We start from the raw sequence: 23,303 nt of genomic DNA, 5'->3' as shown, positions 1-23,303 counted from the left end.
ATGCCATGTGCACAGAGGAGCTGGCTTGCAAAGCTCTCCGTGGTGGCTCAGCTCCTAAACTTGGGGGCCCTTTGCTATGGGAGACAACCTCAGCCGGGCCCTGTGCTCTTCCCGGACAGGAGGCAAGGTTAGTGGCTTTTCTTTATTTCCTTTGAAAACCGCAGGGGTAAGACGCGAGCAAAGTTGGTTGCTCTCTTTTCCCTTCCCCCACTCGGCTGAGCTCCGCAAAGACGTTTGGCTGGTTGCGAGGAAATCTGGGCTGGGAGCATCTTGCATTTCAGTGCTTAAGGTGTAGATTCCTTACTTTTTACCGAAAGGCGAGGATCCACATCTCTTTTACACTGAGGATGCTGCAGTGAAGACTCTGGAGGTAGCTCGGAACCACCCCCAACTGTCTCTTTTGTCTCTTCTGAATGCTGCACTGTTTCAGTCCCTACTTTTCAGATGCTGAAAACGGAAAATGATGTTTTTTTAAAAAGTTCCAACTGTCCACTGGCAGTCATTGCCATGTTTTTAGTTAGTTTGAAACTTCTGGTGAGGTAAGGGGAAATGTGATTCCACCCCCCCCACCCCCCCACCCCCCGCTGAGTGAGCTTGGCTGTGTTTTCCTGGAAAGATTTAGGGCTGTGTTGTAAAAATAACAGACCTTTTAGAGAAAATTTCCTACCATAGGGGCACACCTTTCCCGGTCCTGTCTTGCTGGTCACAGCTGGCTGCTTCTCTTTCAGAATTTCATGGAACTCTACAATGCTATAGAAAGCATTGGAGGAGTTGTGATGGAAAATTTGTTATTATTATTATTGTTTGTTGTTATTATTATATATTTTTAAAACCTAACACCCTGAGCAGGATGGTATTGTTGCCTCTGTTTTTTTTTTTTTTTATTGGACTTACAAGGGTCAGACACACTTTCCTGTTTGGTGGGGAGTTCGTTGGACTTCTGAGGGGAAACAGTCATGGCAGCAGCAATGACCTGCGTGGCTGGAGTGTGTCCCATGTGCCAGGACTGCTAAGGCACTCTGGTGTGTCAGCCTCTTGACCACTGACAACAGCTGCCTGGGGTGCAGGGACCACTGTTACCATCCCTGCTTTACACCCATAGAAACTGAAGCTTGGGGAGTTTACGGGCTTAGCTATGGTGGAGTGAGGTTTTAAACCCAGGTAGCCACACTCCAGAGGTTGGCTTCTTACAATCAAGCAGCATTGTCCTAGAACAATAATAGGGACAACACACACACACACACACACACACACACACACACACACAGCACGGGGTTAACATCCATTAAGTCCTGTGTCTGCTGACAGTGCTCAAGTCTCGGGAAGCTTCCATAGCCTCCTGACCCCCTTTAATGCCCAAGACCACTTGGGTGGCAAACATCACCAGCCTGACCTTGTTGAGGGTTTCTGCCTACGTTGCAAAGTTCAAATACTGCTGGAGACCTCATTTGTTGCTCACCTCCAGAGCCATCAGAAGCAGGTCCCTTTGCTTTCCTGGGAAGCCAGAACGAGCAAACCCTGGGGTGAGATGTCAGTCAGCCAGCACTCGCTTGTGTAAACGGTCCAGATACGATCTCCCACCCCCAAGTTTAAAATAGCGTTTGTTGTTCTTTGAAAAACAGCCCTTTTGTGAAAAGTCTCTCTTTTGCTGGCAGCACAAACAAAGCCTGCAAGCACTTCCCAGGGCATTTGGAGATGATTTGGTTCAAAGACATGCATTCTCCTGGGTTGGTTTTCAGCTCTGCTTGTTCCACATCTTTGTAAGCAAATTCAGCTTAGTGTGGGACAGACTCCACTGGGACTTGCTTTCTCCTCTCTAAAAAAGTGAGAGATGGTTGTCTTTCCCGGTCACCTTTAGGGTTATGGGCTGAGAAGAGTTGATACCGAAAAATAGCTGTACAGTACTCTGAGCTTATTAGTGATGCACAGATATATAGATTTAAAAAATAATTTCCAAAAAAATTTTCAGATTTTAATTAAAGACCTAAAATGTAAGACCTGAAACCATTGAAATCCTAGAAGAGAACATAGGCAGAACACTCTTTGACATAAGACGTAGAAATATTTTTTTGGAACTGTCTCCTAAGGCAAAAGAAACAAAAGTAGAAGTAAATAAATGGGACCTGACTAAACTTAAAAGCTTTTGCACAGCAAAGGAAACCATCAACAAAATGAAAAGACAACCGATTGAATGGAAGAAAATATTTGCAAATGATATAACCAATAAGGGGTTAAGATAAAAAAAATATATATATATACACACATATGTATATGTATAAAACTCAATATCAAAAAAACCAAACAACCCAATCAAAAAATGGGCAAAAGACCTGAATATACATTTTTCCAAAGAAGGTATAGAGATGGGCAACAGACACATGAAAAGATGCTCAACATCAATAATCATCAGAGAAATGCAAATCAAAACCACGATGAGATATCACCTCACACCTTTCAGAATGGCTATCATCAAAAAGTCAACAAGTAATAAATGTTGGTGAGGATGTGGAGAAGATGGAACCTTTGTGCACTGTTGGTGGGAATGTAAATTTGTACAGCTACGATGGAAAACAGTATGGAGGTTCTTCAAAAAGCTGAAAATAGAACTACCATGTGATCCAGGAATTCCACTGCTGGGAAAATATTGGAAGAAAATGAAAACACTAATTCAAAAAGATACATGCACACCAGTGTTCATAGCAGCACTATTTACAACAGCCAAGGTATGGAAGCAATCTAAGTGTCCATCAATAGGTGAATGGATAAAGATGTGGTATATATATACAATGGAATACTACTCAGCCATAAAAAAGAATGAAATTCTGCCATTTGCAACAATGTGGATGGACCTAGAGGGTATTATGCTTAGTGAAATAAGTCAGAGAAAGACAGATATTATATGATATCACTTGTATGTGGGATCTAAAAAATAAAACGAATGAATGTAACAAAACAGAAATAGACTCACAAATATAGAGAATGGAGTAGTGGTTACCAGTGGGGGAGAAAGGGGTAGGTTTAAGATAGAGGTAGCGGGTTAAGAGATACAAATTACTATGTATAAAATAAATAAGCTACAAGAGTATATTGTACAGCACAGGGAAGTATAGCCATTATTTTGTAATAACTTCAAATAAATAAAATTAAACTAGAAAAAAATTCAGATTTTTAAAAGTCTTTTCATCAAAATATTTGTTCTCAGTCAACTCACCAGTGGATTTACAAGTAATCCCCATTTGGTTCAAAAGAGAAATTTCTGAGCAGATTTCCATGTAGAACTAAGAGAGAGAGAGGGAGAGAAGTGAGAGAATGAGAATAAGAATGAGGGCAAGCTAGTTAGAGAAGGAAATTCTTCTTTTTTAATTTAATTTTATTGAAGTATAGTTGATTTACAATGTTGTGTTAATTTCTGCTGTACAGCAAGGTGATTCAGTTATACATATGTATACATTCTTTTTCATATTCTTTTCCATTATGGTTTATGGCAGGATATTGAATACAGTTCTCTGTGCTATACAGTAGGACCTTGTTGTTTATCCATTCTCTATATAATAGTTTGCATCTGCTAATCCCAAACTCCCAATCCATCCCTCCCCCAACCCTTTGGCAACAAGTCTATGCTCTATGGCTGTGAGTCTGTTTCTGTTTTGTAGATAAGTTCATTTGTGTCATATTTTAGATCCCACATATAAGTGATATCATATGGTACTTGTCTTTGTCTTTCTGACTTACTTCATTTAGTGTGATAATCTCTAGGTCTATCCATATTGCTGCAAATGGCATTATTCCATTCTTTTTGATGGCTAAGTAATATTCCATTGTATATATGTAACACATCTTCTTTATCCATTCAACTGTCGATGGACATTTAGGTGTTTCCATGTCTTGGCTATTGTGAATAGTGCTGCTATGAATATAGGGGTGCATGTATCTTTTCAAATTAGAGTTTCATCTGGATATATGCCCAGGAGTGGCATTGCTGGATCATATGGCAACTCTATTTTTAGTTTTTTGAGGAAATTCCATACTGTTTTCCATAGTGGCTGCACCAATTTACATTCCCACCAACCGTGTAGGAGCGTTCCCTTTTTCTCCACACCCTCTCCAGGATTTGTTATTTGTAGACTTTTTAATGATGGCCATTCTGTCCAGCGTGAGGTTGTACCTCACTGTAGTTTTGATTTGCATTGAGAAGGAAATCCTTAAGGCTTCCAGGGAATAGGATGACCAGAGCTTTGCCTCCACATGACCTGCTTGCTGCTTCATAATTAAGCAATCTCCCTAGAATTCCATTTCCACTCTGACAGCATTTTTGAATTGCACCCAAATTCTGAACATTCAAACTTTCAAATTACTTCAGATGTCATGTCTGCCATCCTCCTTAATTTTGCAGATGAGGAATGAGAGGCCCAGCTGGTCCATCAGTCAACATGCATTTACTGAGCACCTACTCACTGCCGTTCCAGCAGCGGCATCAAGGGAGTCACACAGGGTCCTGCAGTAGGAGGCCGACTCAGAACCTCCATGAATATTAAGGTTCCTTCTAGTTCTAAGGGGCAGGCAGAGTCTGGATTTTAGATCTAGGAAGGACCATGGAAATAAATCCAACCCTTTCTGGGACTAGAAACAGGTAGATTGGGCAATCTCTGCCCACTATTCTTTCCACATTGCTCAGTGGTGACATACACAATTGTGTGATGACCTCCACAAGGCTCCCAATGAAGTATCAGAACAATAGGAAGTATTAATCTTGCACACAACACATGGCCTCTCTTCTATAGCTGACGATATCCCCTCAGGTTTGTTTTGCCCTGTACTGTTTACAAGTCACTGGCCACTTCCATGACCTCTTTTGCTGCTGACAACTCCATGAAGTTGAGAGGACCGGCACTTCATCCCATGTTAGAGACATGCTCCAGGTTGCACGGACTTGGGCGGAACCGAGGGAGCGCTGCAGTGCATTTCAAGACCAATGTCATAATCATGTATTTATGCCATTTGCAAAAAATAACTTCTGCAAGGAGGAAATCATTTCAGATCTTAATGTAAGAAGAGCCTTCACAGGGCTTCCCTGGTGTGCAGTAGTTAAGAATACGCCTGCCAACGCAGGGGACACAGGTTCGAGCTCTGGTCAGGGAAGATCCCACATGCCACGGAGCAACTGTGCACCACAACTACTGAGCCTGTGCTCTAGAGCCCGCGAGCTACAACTACTGAGCCCGTGTGCCACAACTACTGAGCCTGTGAGCCACAATGGCCCCAGCCCTGTTGACACCCTACCTTGATGTCTGGCTCTCAGTGGTTGCCCCTTGAGAAGTAATGAGAGCAAAGGTTAGGAAGTTGGGCTCTGGGGTCAGATTGCCACAGCAGGAATCCTCACTCCTCTTTATTGTCTTTTTACAGAGGTGGGGATGAAGGCTAAGACAAGGACACTTGTTAACCATATTCCAGATAATTGTGAGGATGACCAAGACCAAATTGGTATACTCTAAATGCCATCTTTGACCATAGAAATGGTAAAAATTAGGAGTTATTATTATTTCCTGACATCTTATTTCTCCATCCCTGTCATATCCCCTCTGAACTCTGCTTTCTATTGGCCAGGACGATAGCTAGCTCATATTCCAAGCTAAACACCTACTGAGAGAAAGCCAAGATGAGTGCAAGCCTCTCCCCATCGCCTGGAGCTTACATGTATTTAAGGCCACAGAGATCCCTAGTAGCCAAGTTTCTATCTTTATTTATATATATTTTTAGCTGTGCCTCGCGGCTTGCAGGAATCTTAGTTCCCCGACCAGGGACTGAACCCTCGACAGTGAGAGTGCAGAGTCCTAACCCCTGGACCGCCAGGGAACTCCCCCAATTTTCTATCTTTAATACCAAGAGTAAGTAGCTGGTGTTTAGATAGTGAGTGTTATCTGTCAAGCAGTGTTGCAAATCTATTACATATATTACTGCATTGAATCCTCACAACCACCCTAGGGGGGAATACTATTATTGTTATGCCCATTGTATAGATGAGGCAGGTGGGCCACCCACCGAAGCTACACTCTGTAAGTGGCCTCCTGTTTCCATCCACACCTATTGACAGATGTGGCTTAGCCGCTTCCTTTGCAGTAAAATCAAGAGGTGAAACTGGTCTTACCTCCCATTACTTCACCTGATAAAGAGGCAGTTATTTTCTCCATTTATTGCTGAGTGACTCGAGGCCTCTTAAAGAAGTCATACAGTTCTTTTACTGTCGGATCATCATCCCCAGGGGCAGTGCTATTACCTCTCCTCTGCTATCCCCGCTGCCAAGTACAACTGCTTATGTACACAAAATGCAGTGGCCAAGAACATGATTTTGAAATAGGAAGATTTTAATCCAAGTAACATTGCATGTTGGCTTTGTGACCTCTCTTACATTCTGTTTCTTTTTCTATGAAATGGGGATAGTAACCGAATCTGTGTCACAGAGTCGTTGTGTGTATTAAATGAGGAGTATTGTAGCAAGTGTTCGTTAAATGGTTCCTATAATTATTATATGATCATACAACCAGCTTATGCTGGCTCTCTTAAAAGCACATTAGATCAAAAGCAACTGGGTCAAAAGCTGTATATGTATTTCCTCTTTTATTCTTTGGGCAATAGGTGCTGGGGTTTAGGCAAGTTAGTCTTTCATTTTATATTTAAATCATGTTTAATTCTTTGAGATGTATCTTCAGAGACAGGTCCTATAAGGCAGCGGTCTCCAACCTTTTCGGCACCAGGGACCGGTTTCGTGGAAGACGATTTTTCCATGGATGGGTTGGGGGATGTTTGTTCAAGCTGTAATGCGAGTGATGGGGGGAATGGTTCAGGAGGTAATGCGAGCAATGGGGGATGATGGGGAGAGGCAAATGAAGCTTCACTCGCTGGCCCCCCTGCTCACCTCCTGCTGTGCAGCCTGGACCCTAACAGGCCGCGGACCAGCACCGGTCTGCGGCCCGGGGGTTGGGGACCCCTACTATAAGGGACATAAGAGCTTCTCTTGAGAGGAGTCAGCATCAGGACAGGACCACGTACAGGGGGTACCATTGCAGGATAATGGCTGTATTCAGTTGAATAAGACTTTTTCTGCCTCTTACTGCTCCCCACTTCTCCAACCCCGGAAGAGCCAGAGACATCACTGTGAGTCATAGAAGAAAAGAGGAACATGAGAGAAATACTAGAGAAGCTGACTACATCCAACCTCAGCCAACCTGCCCATTCCCCCCTGAGGTCTGAACTCTGAAGGACAGTGAAGCTCTGATACTAACGAGGTCCAGATATTCCTTGGGGAGCCGGCAGTACAGAGGCCTGAGTCAATTTGACTCCTGGTGTGTGGTACATTAGCACTATTAATTTGTGTAAAACACCTTTCTTGTTTTGTTTACTTACGCATTTGGGTCCCCATTCTCCACTCCCATTCCTCTGCATAGAAAACCATTTGAATGGGTTCCATATGTATTATTTTGTTCAAGTATGTTCTGGCAAACTCTGTGTTATTGTTTTTGCATGTATTTTCCATGAATGTCAATGGCTCTGTATTAACTTGTTTTGTTTCTTATTTTTCATTGAGCATTGTTTTTAAGGTTTGTTCATATTGCTTTGTGCTCTGTTGCTCTTAGTTGCTGCAGTCAGAAACAAGGGTCTGGACTTTTAATAGTCTCTTAAAAATTGAGACTATTGGTTAGTACCTAAGAGTGAAAACTGTGCTCTGTCTCATATTTCCCTCTTTCTTTCTTTTATTGAAGTATAATTGACCTACAACACTCTGTTAGTTCCAGGTACATAACATAGTAATTTAATATTTCTATACATTTCAAAATGATCACTGACTGGTAAGTATAGTTACCACCTGTCACCATACAAAAATATGGCAATATTATTATTACTATTTTAGATTTTAGCAAAAGAATTTTTTAAAAATTTAATTAATTAATTAATTAATTTTTGGCTGTGTTGGGTCTTCGTTACCGCACACGGGCTTTCTCTAGTTGTGATGAGCGGGGGCTACTCTGTGTTGCAGTGCGCGGGCTTCTCACTGTGGTGGCTTCGCTTGTTGTGGAGCACGGGCTCTAGGCATGCAGGCCTCAGTAGTTGTGGCTTGCAGGCTCAGTAGTTGTGGCTCACGGGCTCTAGAGCGCAGGCTCAGTAGTTGTGGCGCATGGACTTAGTTGCTCCACGGCATGTGGGATCTTCCCAGACCAGGGCTTGAACCCATGTCCCCTGCATTGGCAGGTGGATTCTTAACCACTGTGCCACCAGGGGAGCCCAGAAGAAGAATTTATTAAAGGGATCCTGGATTGCTCAAAGAAATGCCAGGAGAGCTGAGAGCCAAGTGTGGATGCTTTGCAGGAGGAACAAAGGTCAGAATATGGCTGCCTCTGCGGCCACTGCCTCTGCCGTGTCCTAGACACTTCAGCTTTTGATGCTCATCCACTGGGGTTGGATGCTGGGTGCTGCTTGCAAGCCCCAGCTCCTCCTTCATCTCGGGGCCGCTACCATAATCCCTGCTTCTTAGTATCACTGCTTCTGGATTCAAAGTCAAGGCAGTGCCTCTGATGAATGAAGCGTGAGTGTACGGGTTGCTCCAGAGCCGCTAGACTGGTGAGGGACATGCTTCTTGCATCTTCTCTCCTGGGAGGTGGGCTCTGTTCCCAAGACCCATGATGAGGAACTCCCCAAATGTGGTAAAGACGTTCAGATGCAAGGCAGCCATAGGAACAACCAATGGTCATCTTTACATCTACTGTATGAATGATGCAGCTAGACCTGGTGGAGGATACAGACGTGAATCACACCTAGAACCTGCCTTCAGAGGCCTTATAGACTTGGAATTCTCTTCCTTTCAACGTGTACATTTATTTGGCACCATAGTTTGCAAAGCCCTCTCACTGTCATTGTTTCATTAGCTCCTCCCAACAGCCATGTAAGGTAGACAGAACTGATATTATCTCTATTTTATACTTGAAGAAGCTAAGAAGTTAGGTGATGAACCCAAGGTCCCACTGCTGGTGAGTGGCAGAGCGGGAACTTGGCCTGTCCTCTGATTCCAGGCCCAATGTCAACCAGATGTAAGACGTGATCACAAATATTTTGTTTCATTGATTCCTAGGCATGCGGTTTTCCCCCACATTTTTTTTTAATGTTAACAAAACAAGCCTTTATTTTTAACTTTTCATCACAGAAATTTTCAAATGTGCACTAAAGAAAATAATATAATAAACTCCCATTACCCAACACTTCAATAATTACAAATTATGGCTACTTTTGTTTCATCTATAATCCCCCCTCACTCCCACCTCCGCCCCCAGTATTTTATTTTATTTATTTATTTATTTATTTTTTAAAACTTATTTATTTTTGGCTGTGTTGGGTCTTTGTTGCTGTGCGTGGGCTTTCTCTAGTTGTGGCGAGCAGGGGCTGCTCTTTGTTGCGGTGCGCGAGCTTCTCATTGTGGTGGCTTCTCTTGTTGCGGAGCACGGGCTCTAGGCACGTGGGCTTCAGTAGTTGTGGCACATGGGCTCAGTAGTTGTGGTTCGTGGGCTCTAGAGCGCAGGCTCAGTAGTTGTGGTGCATGGGCTTAGTTGCTCCGTGGCATGTGGGATCTTCCCGGACCAGGGCTTGAACCCGTGTCCCCTGCATTGGCAGGCGGATTCTTAACCGCTGCGCCACCAGGGAAGCCCCACCCCCAGCATTTTAGAGCAAATAGGCTTCCTTAAAAGATAGGACTTTTAAACTTAGTGATTGCACGCTTCACATGTCTGTTTCTCTTTTATCACCTCACCAAGACACTAGATAGAGTATGGCGCCACTTTATGCAAATTTTTTTAAATTGAGGTATAATTGATATATGACATTCCACTCAGGTGTACAATATAATGATTCAATATTTGTATACAGTGAAAATTATCACCACAATGTTTAGTTAACATTTGTCACCATAAAATGTTAAAGATTGTTTTTCTTATAATGAGAACAACATTTAAATTTGCACTAGGGTATTATTGACTATAGTAACCATAGTGTACATTACATCCCTATGACATACTTATTTTATAATGAGAAGTTTATAGCTCTAGATCCCCTTCACCCATTTTGCCCAACCCCACAAGTCTCCTCCCATCTGGCAACCACCGATCTGTTTGGTAGATCTATGAATTCAGTTTTATGTCTATTTTTTCAGTTGTTGTGTCTTTTAGATTCCACATATAAGTGAAATCATACAGTATTTGCCTTTACCTGTCTGGCTTATTTCACTGAGCATAATATCCTCAAGGTCCATTAGTGTCTCAAATGGCAAGATTATATTCTTTTTTAATGCTGAGTAGTATTTTTCTGTGTATGTGTGTGTGTGTGTGTGTATATATATATATATGCCATATCTTTCTTATCCATTTATCTACTGATTGACACAGTTGTTTTTTTTTCATATCTTGGCTATTGTAAATAACGCCACAATGAACATAAGGTGCGTATATCTTTTTGATTAGAGTTTTTGTTTTTTTTCAGATAAATAACCAGAAATGCTGGATCATATGGTATTTCTACTTTTAATTTTTTGTTTTCCCAAAAAATTTGGATAAATTTTACTTATTTTTTTCTGCCTAATTGTTCTAGCTAGGAACTCCAAAATACGTCAAATGAAAGTCCTATGAGTGAGCAGTCTTTTCTTGTTCCTGATCTTAGAAGAAAAACTTTCAGCTTTTTACCATTGAGTATGTCATATATGGCCTAGGTTATACTGAGGTATGTTTAGTCTACGCCCACTCTGTTGAGAGTTTTTATCACAAACAGATGTTGAATTTTGTCAGATGTTTTTTCTGCATCTATTAATACAAGCATGTGATTTTTGTCTTTTATTTTGTTAGTGTGCTGTATCATGTTGATGGATTTGAAGATGTTGACCATGCTTGCATTGCTGGAATAAATCCCCTTTGATCATGGTGTATGGTCCTTTTAATGTATTGTTAAATTCAGCTTGTTAATATTTTGTTTTGGATTTTTGCATTTATGTTCATCTGTGTTATTGGTGTGTGTATGAATGTGTGTGGTCTCTTGGTCTAGGATTGGTATTAGGGTAATGCCGGATTTGTAAAATGAGTTTGAGAGCATTCCCTCTTCTTCAGTTTTATAAAATAGTTTGAGAAGTGTAATTATTAATTCTTTAAATGTTCGGTAGAACTCACCTGGACTTTTTTTTTTTTTTTTGTGGGAGTTTTATTTTTTTCTGACTCAACCTCCTTCCAAATAATCAATCAGTATTTTAAAAAATTTCTTCATGATTCAGTCTTAGAAGATTGTGTATTTCTAGGAATGTATCCACTTCTTCCAGGTTATGCAATTTGTTGTTGTTAAATTGTTTATAATAGTCTTATGTTACTTTGTATTTCCTTGATATCAGTTGTAATTTCCCCTCTTTCTTTTCTAATTTTATTTATTTGAGCTATGACTCTTCTCTTAGCAAGTCTAGCAAAATGGTTGTCATTTTTGTCTTTTCAAAGAACTAGCTCTTAGTTTCATTGTTCTTTGTATTGTCTTTTTAGTCTTTATTTCATTTATCTCCTCTCTGATCTTTATTGCTTTATTTCTACTACTAACTTTGAGCTTCATTTGTTCTTCTTTCTCTAGTTTCTTTAGGTGCAAAGTTAGATAATTTATTTGAGATTTTTTCTTGTTTCTTGAGGTAGGACTGTATTACTAGAAATTTCCTTCTTAGAATGGTGTTTGCTGCATCCCATAGATTTTTGGTTTATTGTATTCCCATTTTTATTTGTCTCAAGGTATTTTAAATTTTCTCTTTATTTATTTGTTTATTTATTTATTTATTCATTGTTTCTATCCATTCAGCCATTCTATAACTTTTTTTTTTTAGAATCTTTTTTGGAGTATAATTGCTTTACAGTGGTGTCAGTTTCTGCTTTATAACAAAGTGAATGATCTGTATGTATACATATATCCCCATATCTCCTCCCTCTTGCAACTCCCTCCCAACCTCCCTATCCCACCCCGCTAGGTGGTCACAAAGCACTGAGCTGATCTCCATGTGCTGTGCAGCTGCTTCCCACTAGCTATCTATTTTACATCTGGTAGTGTGTATATGTATATGCCACTCTCTCACTTTGTCCCAGCTTACCATTCCCCCTCCCTGTGTCCTCAAGTCCATTCTCTACGTCTGCATCTTTATTGCTGTCCTGCTCCTAGGTTCTTCAAAACCTTTTTTTTTTTTTTGTATTCCATATATATGTATTAGCATACGGTATTTGTTTTTCTCTTTCTGACTTACTTCACTCTGTATGACAGACACTAGGTCCATCCATCTCACTACAAAAAACTCAATTTCATTTCTTTTTTATGGCTGAGTAATATTCCATCGCATATATGTGCCACATCTTTATCCATTCATTTGTCAATGGACACTTTGGTTGCATTCATGTCCTGGCTATTGCAAAGAGAGCTGAAATGAACATTGTGGTACGTGACTCTTTTTGAATTATGGTTTTCTCAGGGTATATGCCCAGTAGTGGGATTGCTGGGTCATATGCTAGTTCTATTTTTAGTTTCTTAAGGAACCTCCATACTGTTCTCCATAGTGGCTGTATCAATTTACATTCCCACCAACAGTACAAGAGGGTTCCCTTTTCTCCACACCCTCTCCAGCACTTACTGTTTGTAGATTTTTTGATGATGGCCATTCTGACAAGTGTGAGGTGATACCTCATTGTAGTTTTGATTTGCATTTCTCTAATGATTAGTGATGTTGAGCATCCTTTCATGTGTTTCTTGGCAATCCGTATATCTTCTTTGGAGAAATGTCTATTTATGTCTTCTGCCCATTTTTGGATTGCATTGTTTTTTTCCTTCATATTGAGCTGCATGGGCTGCCTGTAAATTTTGGAGATTAATCCTTTGTCAGTTGCTTCATTGGCAAATAGTTTTCTCCCATTCTGAGGGTTGTCTTTTCATCTTGTTTATGGTTTCCTTTGCTGTACAAAAACTTTTAAGTTTCATTAGGTCCCATTTGTTTATTTTTGTTTTTATTTCCATTTCTCTAGGAGGTGGGTCAAAAAAGATCTTGCTGTGATTTATGTTAGAGAGTGTTCTGCCTATGTTTTCCTCTAAGAGTTTTATAGTCTCTGGCCTTACATTTAGGTCTTTAATCCATTTTGAGTTTACTTTTGTGTATGGTGTTAGGGAGTGTTCTAATTTCATTCTTTTACATGTAGCTGTTCAGTTTTCCAAGCACCACTTATTGAAGAGGCTGTCTTTTCTCCATTGTATATTCTTGCCTCCATTATCAAAGATAAGGTGACCGTATGTGTGTGGGTTTATCTCTGGGCTTTCTATCCTGTTCCATTGATCTATATTTCTGTTTTTGTGGCAATATCATACTGTTTTGATCACTGTAGATTTGTAGTATAGTCTGAGTCTGGGAGCCTGATTCCTCTAACTCCGTTTTTCTTTCTCAAAGTTGCCTTGGCTATTTGGGACCCTCTGTGTTTCCATAAAAATTGTGAAATTTTTTGTTCTACTTCTGTGAAAAATGCCATTGGTAGCTTGATAGTGATTGCATTGAATTCATAGATTGCTTTGGGTAGTATAGTCATTTTCACAATGTTGATTCTTCCAATCCAAGAACATGGTATATCTCTCCATCTGTTTTTATCATCTTTAATTTCTTACATCAGTGTCTTATAGTTTTCTGCATACAGGTCTTTTGTCTCCTTACATAGGTTTATTCCTAGGTATTTTATTCTTTTTGTTGAAGTGGTAAATGGGAGTGTTTCCTTAATTTCTCTTTCAGATTTTTCATCGTTAGTGTATAGGAATGAAAGAGATTTCTGTGCATTAGTTTTGTATCCTGCTACTTTGCCAAATTCATTGATTAGATCTAGTAGTTTTCTGGTAGCATCTTTAGGATTCTTTACATATAGTATCATGTCATCTGCAAACAGTGACAGCTTTACTTCTTCTTTTCTGATTTGGATTCCTTTCATTTCTTTTTCTTCTCTGATTGCTATGGCTAAAACCTCCAAAACTATGTTGAATAATAGTGGTGAGAGTGGGCAACCTTGTCTTGTTCCTGATCTTAGAGGAAATGGTTTCATTTTTTCACCATTGAGAATGATGTTGGCTATGGGTTTGTCATATATGGCCTTTGTTATGTTGAGGTAAGTTCCCTCTATGCCTACTTTCTAGAGGGTTTTTAGCATAAATGGGTGTTGAATTTGGTCAAAAGGTTTTTCTGCATCTATTGAGAAGATCATATGGTTTTTATCCTTCAATTTGTTAATATGATGTATCATGTTGATTGATTTGTGTATACTGAAGCATCCTTGCCTTCCTGGGATAAATCCAACTTGATCATGGTGTATGATCCTTTTGATGTGCTGTTGAATTCTGTTTGTTAGTATTTTGTTGAGGATTTTGCATCTATGTTCATCAGTGATATTGGCCTGTAGTTTTCTTTTTTTGTGACATCTTTGTCTGGTTTGGGTATCAGGGTGATGGTGGTCTCATAGAATGAGATTGGGAGTGTTCCTCCCTCTGCTGTAATTTGGAAGAGTTTGAGAAGGATTGGTGTTAGCTCTTCTCTAAATGTTTGATAGAATTTGCCTGTGAAGCTATCTGTCCTGGGCTTTTGTTTGTTGGAAGATTTTAATCACAGTCTCAATTTCAGTGTTTTTGTGGTTGGTCTGTTTATATTTGCTATTTGTTCCTTGTTCAGTCTTGGAAGGTTGTACTTTTCTAAGAATTTGTCCATTTCTTCCAGGTTGTCCATTTTATTGGCATATAGTTGCTTGTAGTAATCTCTCATGATCCTTTTTATTTCTTCAGTGTCCATTGTTACTTCTCCTTTTTCATTTCTACTTCTATTAAATTGAGTCTTCTCTGTTTTTTTCTTGATGAGTCTGGCTAATCGTTTATCAATTTTCTTTATCTTCTTAAAGAACCAGCTTTTAGTTTTATTGATCTTTGCTATTGTTTCCTTCATTTCTTTTTCATTTATTTCTGATCTGCTCTTTATGATTTCTTTCCTTCTGCTAACTTTGGGGGGTTTTTGTTCTTTTTTCTCTAATTGCTTTAGGTGTAAGGTTAAGTTGTTTATTTGAACTGTTTATTGCTTCTTGAAGTAGGATTGTATTGCTATAAACTTCCCTCTTAGAACTGCTTTTGCTGCATCGCATAGGTTTTGTGTCATTGTGTTTTCATTGTCATTCATTTCTAGGTATTTTTTGATTTCCTCTTTGATTTCTTCAGTGATTTCTTGGTTATTAAGTAGCATATTGTTTAGCCTCCGTGTGTTTGTATTTTTTATAGATTTTTTTCCTGTAATTGATATCTAGTCTTATAGCGTTGTGGTCAGAAAAGATACTTGAGACGATTTCAATTTTCTTAAATTTACCAAGGCTTGATTTGTGACCCAAGGTATGATCTATCCTGGAGAATGCTGCATGAGCACTTGACAAGAAAGTGTATTCTCTTGTTTTTAGATGGAATGTTCTATACATATCAATTAAGTCCATCTTGTTTCATATATCATTTAGAGCTTGTGTATCCTTATTTATTTTCATTTTGGATGATCTGTCCATTGCTGAAAGTGGGGTGTTAGAGTCCCCAACTATTCTTGTGTTACTGTCTATTTCCCTTTTTATGGCTCTTAGCATTTGCCTTATATGTTGAGGTGCTCCTTTTGTGGGTGCATAAATATTTCCAATTGTCATATCTTCTTCTTGGATTGATCCCGTGATCATTATGTAGTGTCCTTCTTTGTCTCTTGCAATAGTCTTTCTTTTAAAGTCTATTTTGTCTGATAGGAGACTTGCTAGTCCAGCTTTCTTTTGACTTGCATTTGCATGGCATAACTTTTTTCCATCCCCTCACTTTCAGTCTGTATGTGTCCCTAAGTCTGAAGTGGGTCTCTTGCAGACAGCATATATATGGGTCTTGTTTTTGTATCCATTCAGCCAGTCTATGTCTTTTGGTTGGAGCATTTAATCCATTTACATTTAAGGTAGTTATCAGTATGTATGTTCCTATTACCATTTTCTTAATTGTTTTGGATTTGTTATTGTAGGTCTTTTCCTTCTCTTGTGTTTCCTGCCTAGAGAGGTTCCTTTAGCTTTTGTTGTTAAGCTGGTTTGGTGGTGCTGAATTCTCACTTTTGCTTGTCTGTAAAGATTTTACTTTCTCTGTCATATCTGAATGAGATCCTTTCTGGGTAGAGTAATCTTGGTTGTAGTTTTTCCCTTTCACTACTTTAAATATGTCCTTTCACTCCCTTCTGGCTTGCAGAGTTTCTGGTGAAACATAAGCTGTTAACCTTATGGGGATTCTGTTGTATGGTATTTGTTGTTTTTCCCTTGCTGCTTTTAATATTTTTTCTTTGTATTTAATTTTTGATAGTTTAATTAATATGTGTCCTGGCATGCTTCTCCTTGGATTTATCCTGTATGGGATTCTCTGCACTTCCTGGACTTGGTTGAGTATTTCCTTTCCCATATTAAGGAAGTTTTCAACTATAATCTCTTCAGATATTTTCTCAGTCCCTTTCTTTTTCTCTTCGTCTTCTGGGACCCCTATAATTCGAATATTGTTGTGTTTAATGTTGTCCCAGAGGTCTCTGAGACTGTCCTCAATTCTTTTCATTCTTTTTTCTTTAATCTGCTCTGCGGTAGTTATTTCCACTCTTTTATCTTCCAGGTCACTTATCCGTTCTTCTGCCTCAGTTATTCTGCTATTGATTCCTTCTAGAGAATTTTTAATTTCATTTGTTGTGTTCTTCATCATTGTTTGTTTGCTCTTTAGTTTTCTAGGTCCTTGTTAAACGTTTCTTGTGTTTTCTCCATTCTGTTTCCCAGATTTTGGATCATCTTTACTACCATTACTCTGAATTCCTTTTCAGGTAGACTACCTATTTCCTCTTCATTTGTTTGTTCTGGTGGCTTTTTACCTTGTTCCTTCATCTGCTGCATATTTCTCTGTTTTCTCATTTTGCTTAACTTACTGTGTTTGGGGTCTCCTTTTCACAGGCTGCAGGTTCATAGCTCCCGTTGTTTTTGGTGTCTGCCGCAGGGGGTAAGGTTGGTTCAGTGGGTTGCATAGGCTTCCTGTTGGAGGGGACTGGTGGCTGTGCTCTGGTGGATGAGGCTGGATCTTGTCTTTCTTGCAGGACCACATTCGGTGGTGTTTTGGGGTGTCTGTGACCTTATTATGATTTTAGGCAGCCTTTCTGCTAATGGGTGGTGTTGTGTTCCTGTCTTGCTAGTTGTTTGTCATGTCTAGCTAGGGTGTCCAGCACTGTAGCTTGCTGGTTGTTGAGTGGAGGTGGGTCTTAGCATTGAGATAGACATGTCTGGGAGAGCTTTTTCTGTTTGATGTTACATGGATCCTGGAGGTCTCTGGTTGACCAATGTCTGCAACTCAGCTCTCCCACATCAGAGGCACAGGCTTGACACTCGGCTGGAACACCAACACTTTGTCAGCCATATGGCTCAGAAAAAAAGTGAGAAGAAAATAAAGAAAGAAAAAATTAAAATGAAATAATTATAATAAAAATTTTTTAATTATTAAAAATTAAAAAAATATTTTTAAAGTAATAAACAGAAAAAAGTAAAGAATGAACAGAACACCAAACCAAAAAAAACAAATCCACCATAGATAATAAGCAATAGAAACTATATTTAAAAAAACAAAAGGACAGACAGAACCCTAGGACAAATGGTAAAAGCAAAGCTATACAGACAAAATCACACCAAGAAACTTACACATACACAGTCAGAAAAAGAGAAAAAGGGGATAAATTATATATCTATACTAAAAAAGAAAAAAGGAAGAGAGCAACCTAATCAATAAACAAACCTACCAATGATAATAAGCTGTAAATACTAAACTAAGTGAAACATAAATCCAGAAACAAATTTGATGCAGAAAGCAAACGCCAAGTCTACAGTTGCTCCCAAAGTCCACCTCCTCAATTTTGGGATGTTTCATTGTCTATTCAGGTATTCCACAGATGCCGCGTGCATCAAGTTGACTGTGGAGATTACCTGAGGGCGTTTGTTCTTTGACCAGACAGGATGGGGTTAACGAAGCAGCTGATTAGGGGGCTCTGGCTCACTCAGGCCCGGGGGAGGGAAGGGTACAGATGTGGGGTGAGCCTGTGGCAGCAGAGACCAGCATGACATTGCAACAGCCTGAAGTGTGCCATGTGTTCTCCCTGGGAGGTTGTCCCTGCATCACGGGACCCTGGCAGTGGCGGGCTGCACAGGCTCCCAGGAGGGGAGGTGCGGACAATGACCTATGCTTGCACACAGGCTTCTTGGTGGCTTCAGCAGCAGCCTTAGCATTTCATGCCTGTCTCTGGGGTCTGCGCTGATAGCCACAGATCGCACCAGCCTCTGGAGCTTGTTTAGGCGGTGCTCTGAATCCCCTCTCCTCGCGCACCCTAAAACAATGGTCTGTTGCCTCTTCAGCAGCTCCAGACTTTTTCCCGGACTTCCTCCCAGCTAGCCGTGGCGCACTAGCCCCTTCAGGCTGTGTTCACACAGCCAACCCCAGTCCTCTCTCTGGGATCTGGCCTCCGAAGCCCAAGCCTCAGCTCCCAGCCCCCGCCCATGCCGGCGGGTGAGCAGACAAGCCTCTCGGGCTGGTGACTTCTGGTCAGCACCGATCCTCTGTGCGGGAATCTCTCCACTTTGCCCTCTGCACCCCCATTGTTGCGCTGTCCTCCGTGGCTCTGAAGCTTCCTCCCTCTGCCACCCCCACTGTCTCCGCCCTCGAAGGGGCTTCCTAGCGTGTGGAAACTTTTCCTCCTTCACAGCTCCTTCCCAGAAGTGCAGGTCCCGTCCCAATTCTTTTGTCTGTTTTTTCTTTTGCCCTACCCAGGTATGTGGGGAGTTTCTTGCCTTTTGGGAAGTCTGAGGTCTTCTGCCAGCGTTCAGTAGGTGTTCTGTAGGAGTTGTTCCACATGTAGATGTATTTGTAGGAAGGAAGGTGATTTCCATGTCTTACTCCTCTGTCATCTTGAAGGTTTCACCATGACAATATTATTGACTATATTCCCCACACTGTATATTTCATCCCCATAACTCATTTGGTAACTGGAAGTTTGTACCTCTTAATCTCCCTCATCTATTTCACTCATCCCCCTACCCCTTCCCCTTTGGCAACCACCTGTTTATTCTCTGTATCTATGAGTCTGTTCTGTTTTGTTATGTTTGTTCATTTGTTTTGTTTTTTAGATACCATATATAAGTGAGATCATAGGGTATTTATCTTTCTCTTATTTCACTTAGTATTATACCTTCTAGGTTCATCCATGTTGTCACAAATGTGAGATTTCATTCTTTTTTATGCCTAGTAATATTTTATGGCTGAGTAATATTCCATTGTATGTATATGTCACATCTTCCTTATCCATTCATCTATTGATAGACACTTAAGTTGCTTCCATATCTTGGCTGTTGTAGATAATGCTGCTATGAACATTGGGGTGCATATATGTTTTCGAATTAGTGCTTTTGTTTTCTTTGGAGAAATACCGAGAAGTGGAATTGCTGGATCATATGGTAGTTCTATTTTTAGTCTTTTGAGGAACTGCCATACTGTTTCCCATAGGGTCTGCAGCAACTTACATTCCCCCCAACAGTGTACCAGGGTTGCCTTTTCTCTACATCCTTGCCAACAGTTGTTATTTGTTGTCTTTTTAATGGTAGCCATTCTGACAGGTGTGAGGTGATATCTCATTATAGTTTTGATTTGCATTTCCCCAATGATTAGTGATGTTGAGCATCTTTTAATGTGCCTGTTGGCCATCTGTATGACTCCTTTGGAAAAATGTCTGTTCAGGTCCTCTGCCCGTTTTTTTAACTGGGTTGTTTTTTGATGTTGTCTGTCCTATATTTCGTCCAAGGCACAGATGAACGACAAGTGTGTTTGAAGGCAGTTGTCTGGAAAATAACTCTTTTGTAATTGTAGCCTATCAAGTCCAGTTCTTTTGTTTAGCCAGCTACACATGTATTCACTGCTACATCCACACAAATGAATTGGGTACCTGTGATGTGCAAGATTCTGGCCTCTAAAGGGTTTGGGAATAAATAATATAATAAACAAAAGGCTTTGTAAAATTGGGCTGTTCTGGGAGCTACAGAAAGTAAGAACATGGGGGTTCAGGGGAGGGAGAAAGAACTTTAAGCAAGGACATTAGGAGAAAGAAGAGGGAGAATTTGAGTTGGGACTTTAAAAAATAAGCATAAGATTATGTTAAACATAAGATTTTGATAGAGAGTATGAAAGACATTGTAGTTGGGGAGGTAACTTGAACAAAGTAACGCAAGTTACAAAATGCAAGAGGTACAGCTGGGAGGTGGAAATAGAAAAGTAGAAAAAAGTAGAATTTTTTTCCTCTTTCTCTCTCCTTCTCCCTCTCCTTCCCCTTTTGTTTTCTTCTTTCCTTCCTTCCCTCCCTCTTTTTTTTTTTTTTTTTTTTTTGCCTGAAGCAAAAGATTCGTTTATCTGCGTAAGTGGTTAATGGTTTGCTTTAAGTAGTCTGTAATCCAGAGCCTGATGCTTACTCCTTACTAGTTAGATTCCTTGTTATTCTCAAACAGGAGAATGAAGAGGCAGTGGTGGAGATTTCAATTTGAGGAAGTCAAAAGGTGTCTGTGTTCTCGTGTGTGGAAGGAAGGAAGAAGTGTGCGTGTCTTGCATTTCTAAAGTGGCAATTTTCCTATTTTGACCCCATGTCTCTGATCCTAATACATTCCCTTACCATTTTATGTTGTATATTTTATAAAAATAAAAAAGAAACACCCACATTCTTTTAAGTACTCATTGCTACATTACAGAACACTTGTGCTGTAACCGTGCAAGGTTTGTCAGAGTGTACATGATGGGTTCGCTGTGCTTTTGCAGTTGTCCTCCAACATGACTTAACTGGAAATTCCAGAGGCATTTACGCTCCTTATGTGAAGCCCTGTGATTTGTATTAATGAACTCTAGACCTGAAATGTTCCTGTTTGTCATAATGATCTTGCCCCTTTCCTAACCATATTCCTCATGAGTTAATTCTTGTCTTAGTTTGTCTCCAGTAAAACATCTGACATCCAGAGCTATGTCTTGGTGTCAGCTCAGAGAGAGCCACCTGTCATCTACGAGACAGCCCCAGGTAAATTTGTGTTGTTCGGGGAATTTGATATTGATGGTGTTTGTATGGTGGAAATGATCTCTACACTTCAACAGTGGGATTTTGCAATCAACAGGGTAAAATCTAAGTTCCAAACAAGGTGTATTTGTCTTGCCACAGACTCAGCAGGGATCTCTTAGGCTTATTCTGCATCTCCTTTTTTTCCAGAGCATTTTGTCAAGGCCCTGCCAGAATACCACGTGGTGGCTCCTGTCCAAGTCGACGCAAGCGGACATTTTCTATCTTATGGCTTGCACCATCCTGTCACCAGCAGCAGGAGGAAGAGAGATTTGGATGGCCCAGAGGACCGGGTATACTATAGAATTTCCCATGAGGAGAAGGACCTGTTTTTTAACTTGACGGTCAATCAGGGATTACTTTCCAAAAGCTACATCGTGGAGAGGAGATATGGGAACCTCTCCCATGTGAAGATGGAGGCTTCCTCGGGTCCCCCCTGCCATCTCAGGGGCACAGTTCTGCAGCAAGGCACCAGGGTTGGGACTGCAGCCCTCAGTGCCTGCCATGGACTGGTGAGTCCCCTTACTTCTCTGCCCTCAGTCCCTGACTCTCGTGGCCTGCACACCCACTGCCAGTGGGTTCGTAGATGCATTTAGCACATAGGAATTGAGCACTTGTGGTGTGCATGGTCCGGGCTTCCAAACAGGCTGGGGAGATAATGCATAAAATTAAAATCAGTCTGGGTGGTACGGGGAATAAGGACATTGAGGGTCCAGGAAGAACTTCAACCAGGAATATCAGGGCAAGGAGAGGAGGGGATTGGAGTTGGGTCTTCAACCTCTGAGGCAGCTCTGAGCGTGCTGGTGACTGGCTGGCCAGCCCCTCCTGAGTGCGAGACTTACAGATGGGATGGTGATGGCAGCAGCTGCTATGATCTAATTGTTGACTGTGGGTAGTTTATAATCAGATCTCATGTGGGCCCTTGGGCTGTCAGTTGATTCCTTTGTGCCTCCATTTTCTCCTCTGTAAAATGGAGATAATGATAGCACCCAACTCACAGAGCAGAGATTGGCAAACTACAGCCCACAGGCCAAATCTGGACCACCTCTTGTTTCTATAAATAAAACGTTATTGAAACACAGATATGCCCATGTGTTTATATTGTCTACGGCTGCTTTTGAGCTGCAACAGCAGAGCTGAGTGGTCAGGATAGAGACTGTATGGGGCCACGAGGCCCCAGATATTTGCCATCTGGTCTTTGCAGAAAAAGTTTGCTGACCCCTGTAATAGAGTACTGTGAGAATTAAATGAATTCATATATATATAAATCTTAGAAGAGTATTTAGTAAATAATAGATAATGAATATTGGCCGCTATTATTAATATTTCTAACATGCCAGACACTGGAATATGTGGCCTATTATGTGATTTATGCACATTGTCCTCTCTACAATGTCCCCCCACCCCGCCACCAGTTTAGCTATGTTTTAACAGATGATGCAGTTTGGAGATGTTGAATATCTTTACTGTGCTCTTGTTGATTTGAGCCCGAGTCTTTCAACTGTTCTGTGCTGCCTCTCAAAATGTGACCAAGCTTGTTTTTCAAAATTTAAACCTTAAAAAAAAAGTGGTCCCTTTGTTCCCCCTTACTTCTAGCAGCGACAACAGTGACAGCCCCACTGGCAGCTGCATGGCGAACAATGCCTAGGACTTATGTTGAGGTCTGGTCATGCTGGAGTAGGGGGCAGCGCTAACCAAGGGTACTTAGGGACTGACTGCAGGCGGAAAGCCTCCGGAGTCCTGGGGACAGTTGTGGCAGAGACTTGGGCATCGGCCTTTGCACCTGTACCTGGGCTTTTTTTTTTTTATATATAAATTTATTAATTTATTTATTTGTTTGTTTATTTTTGGCTGCGTTGGGTCTTTGTTGCTGCACGCGGGCTTTCTCTAGTTGTGACGAGCGGGGGCTCCTCTTCGTTGCGGTGCTTGGGCTTCTCATTGCGGTGGCTTCTTTTGTTGTGGAGCACGGGCTCTAGGCATGTGGGCTTCAGTAGTTGTGGCACATGGGCTCAGTAGTTGTGGCTTGCAGGCTCTAGAGCACAGGCTCAGTAGTTGTGGCGCCTTGGCTTAGTTGCTCCGCGGCATGTGGGAT

At 40.8% G+C, this 23,303-nt stretch overlaps 1 protein-coding gene across 1 annotated transcript in view; it reads left to right on the top strand.

Annotated features, from left to right (window-relative positions):
• The window catches only part of ADAMTS12 (ADAM metallopeptidase with thrombospondin type 1 motif 12), a 388,886-nt gene continuing 365,583 nt past the window's right edge, over window positions 1–23,303 (top strand). The window contains 2 exon segments of the mRNA XM_065874119.1: window positions 1–127; window positions 21,362–21,723. Of these exon segments, the coding sequence (XP_065730191.1) occupies window positions 1–127; window positions 21,362–21,723 (489 nt within the window).

The sequence above is a fragment of the Phocoena phocoena genome, chromosome 3 (assembly GCF_963924675.1).
Source record: "Phocoena phocoena chromosome 3, mPhoPho1.1, whole genome shotgun sequence".
NCBI classification, from domain to species: domain Eukaryota; kingdom Metazoa; phylum Chordata; class Mammalia; order Artiodactyla; family Phocoenidae; genus Phocoena; species Phocoena phocoena.
This window is presented reverse-complemented; position numbering and strand designations above follow the sequence as displayed.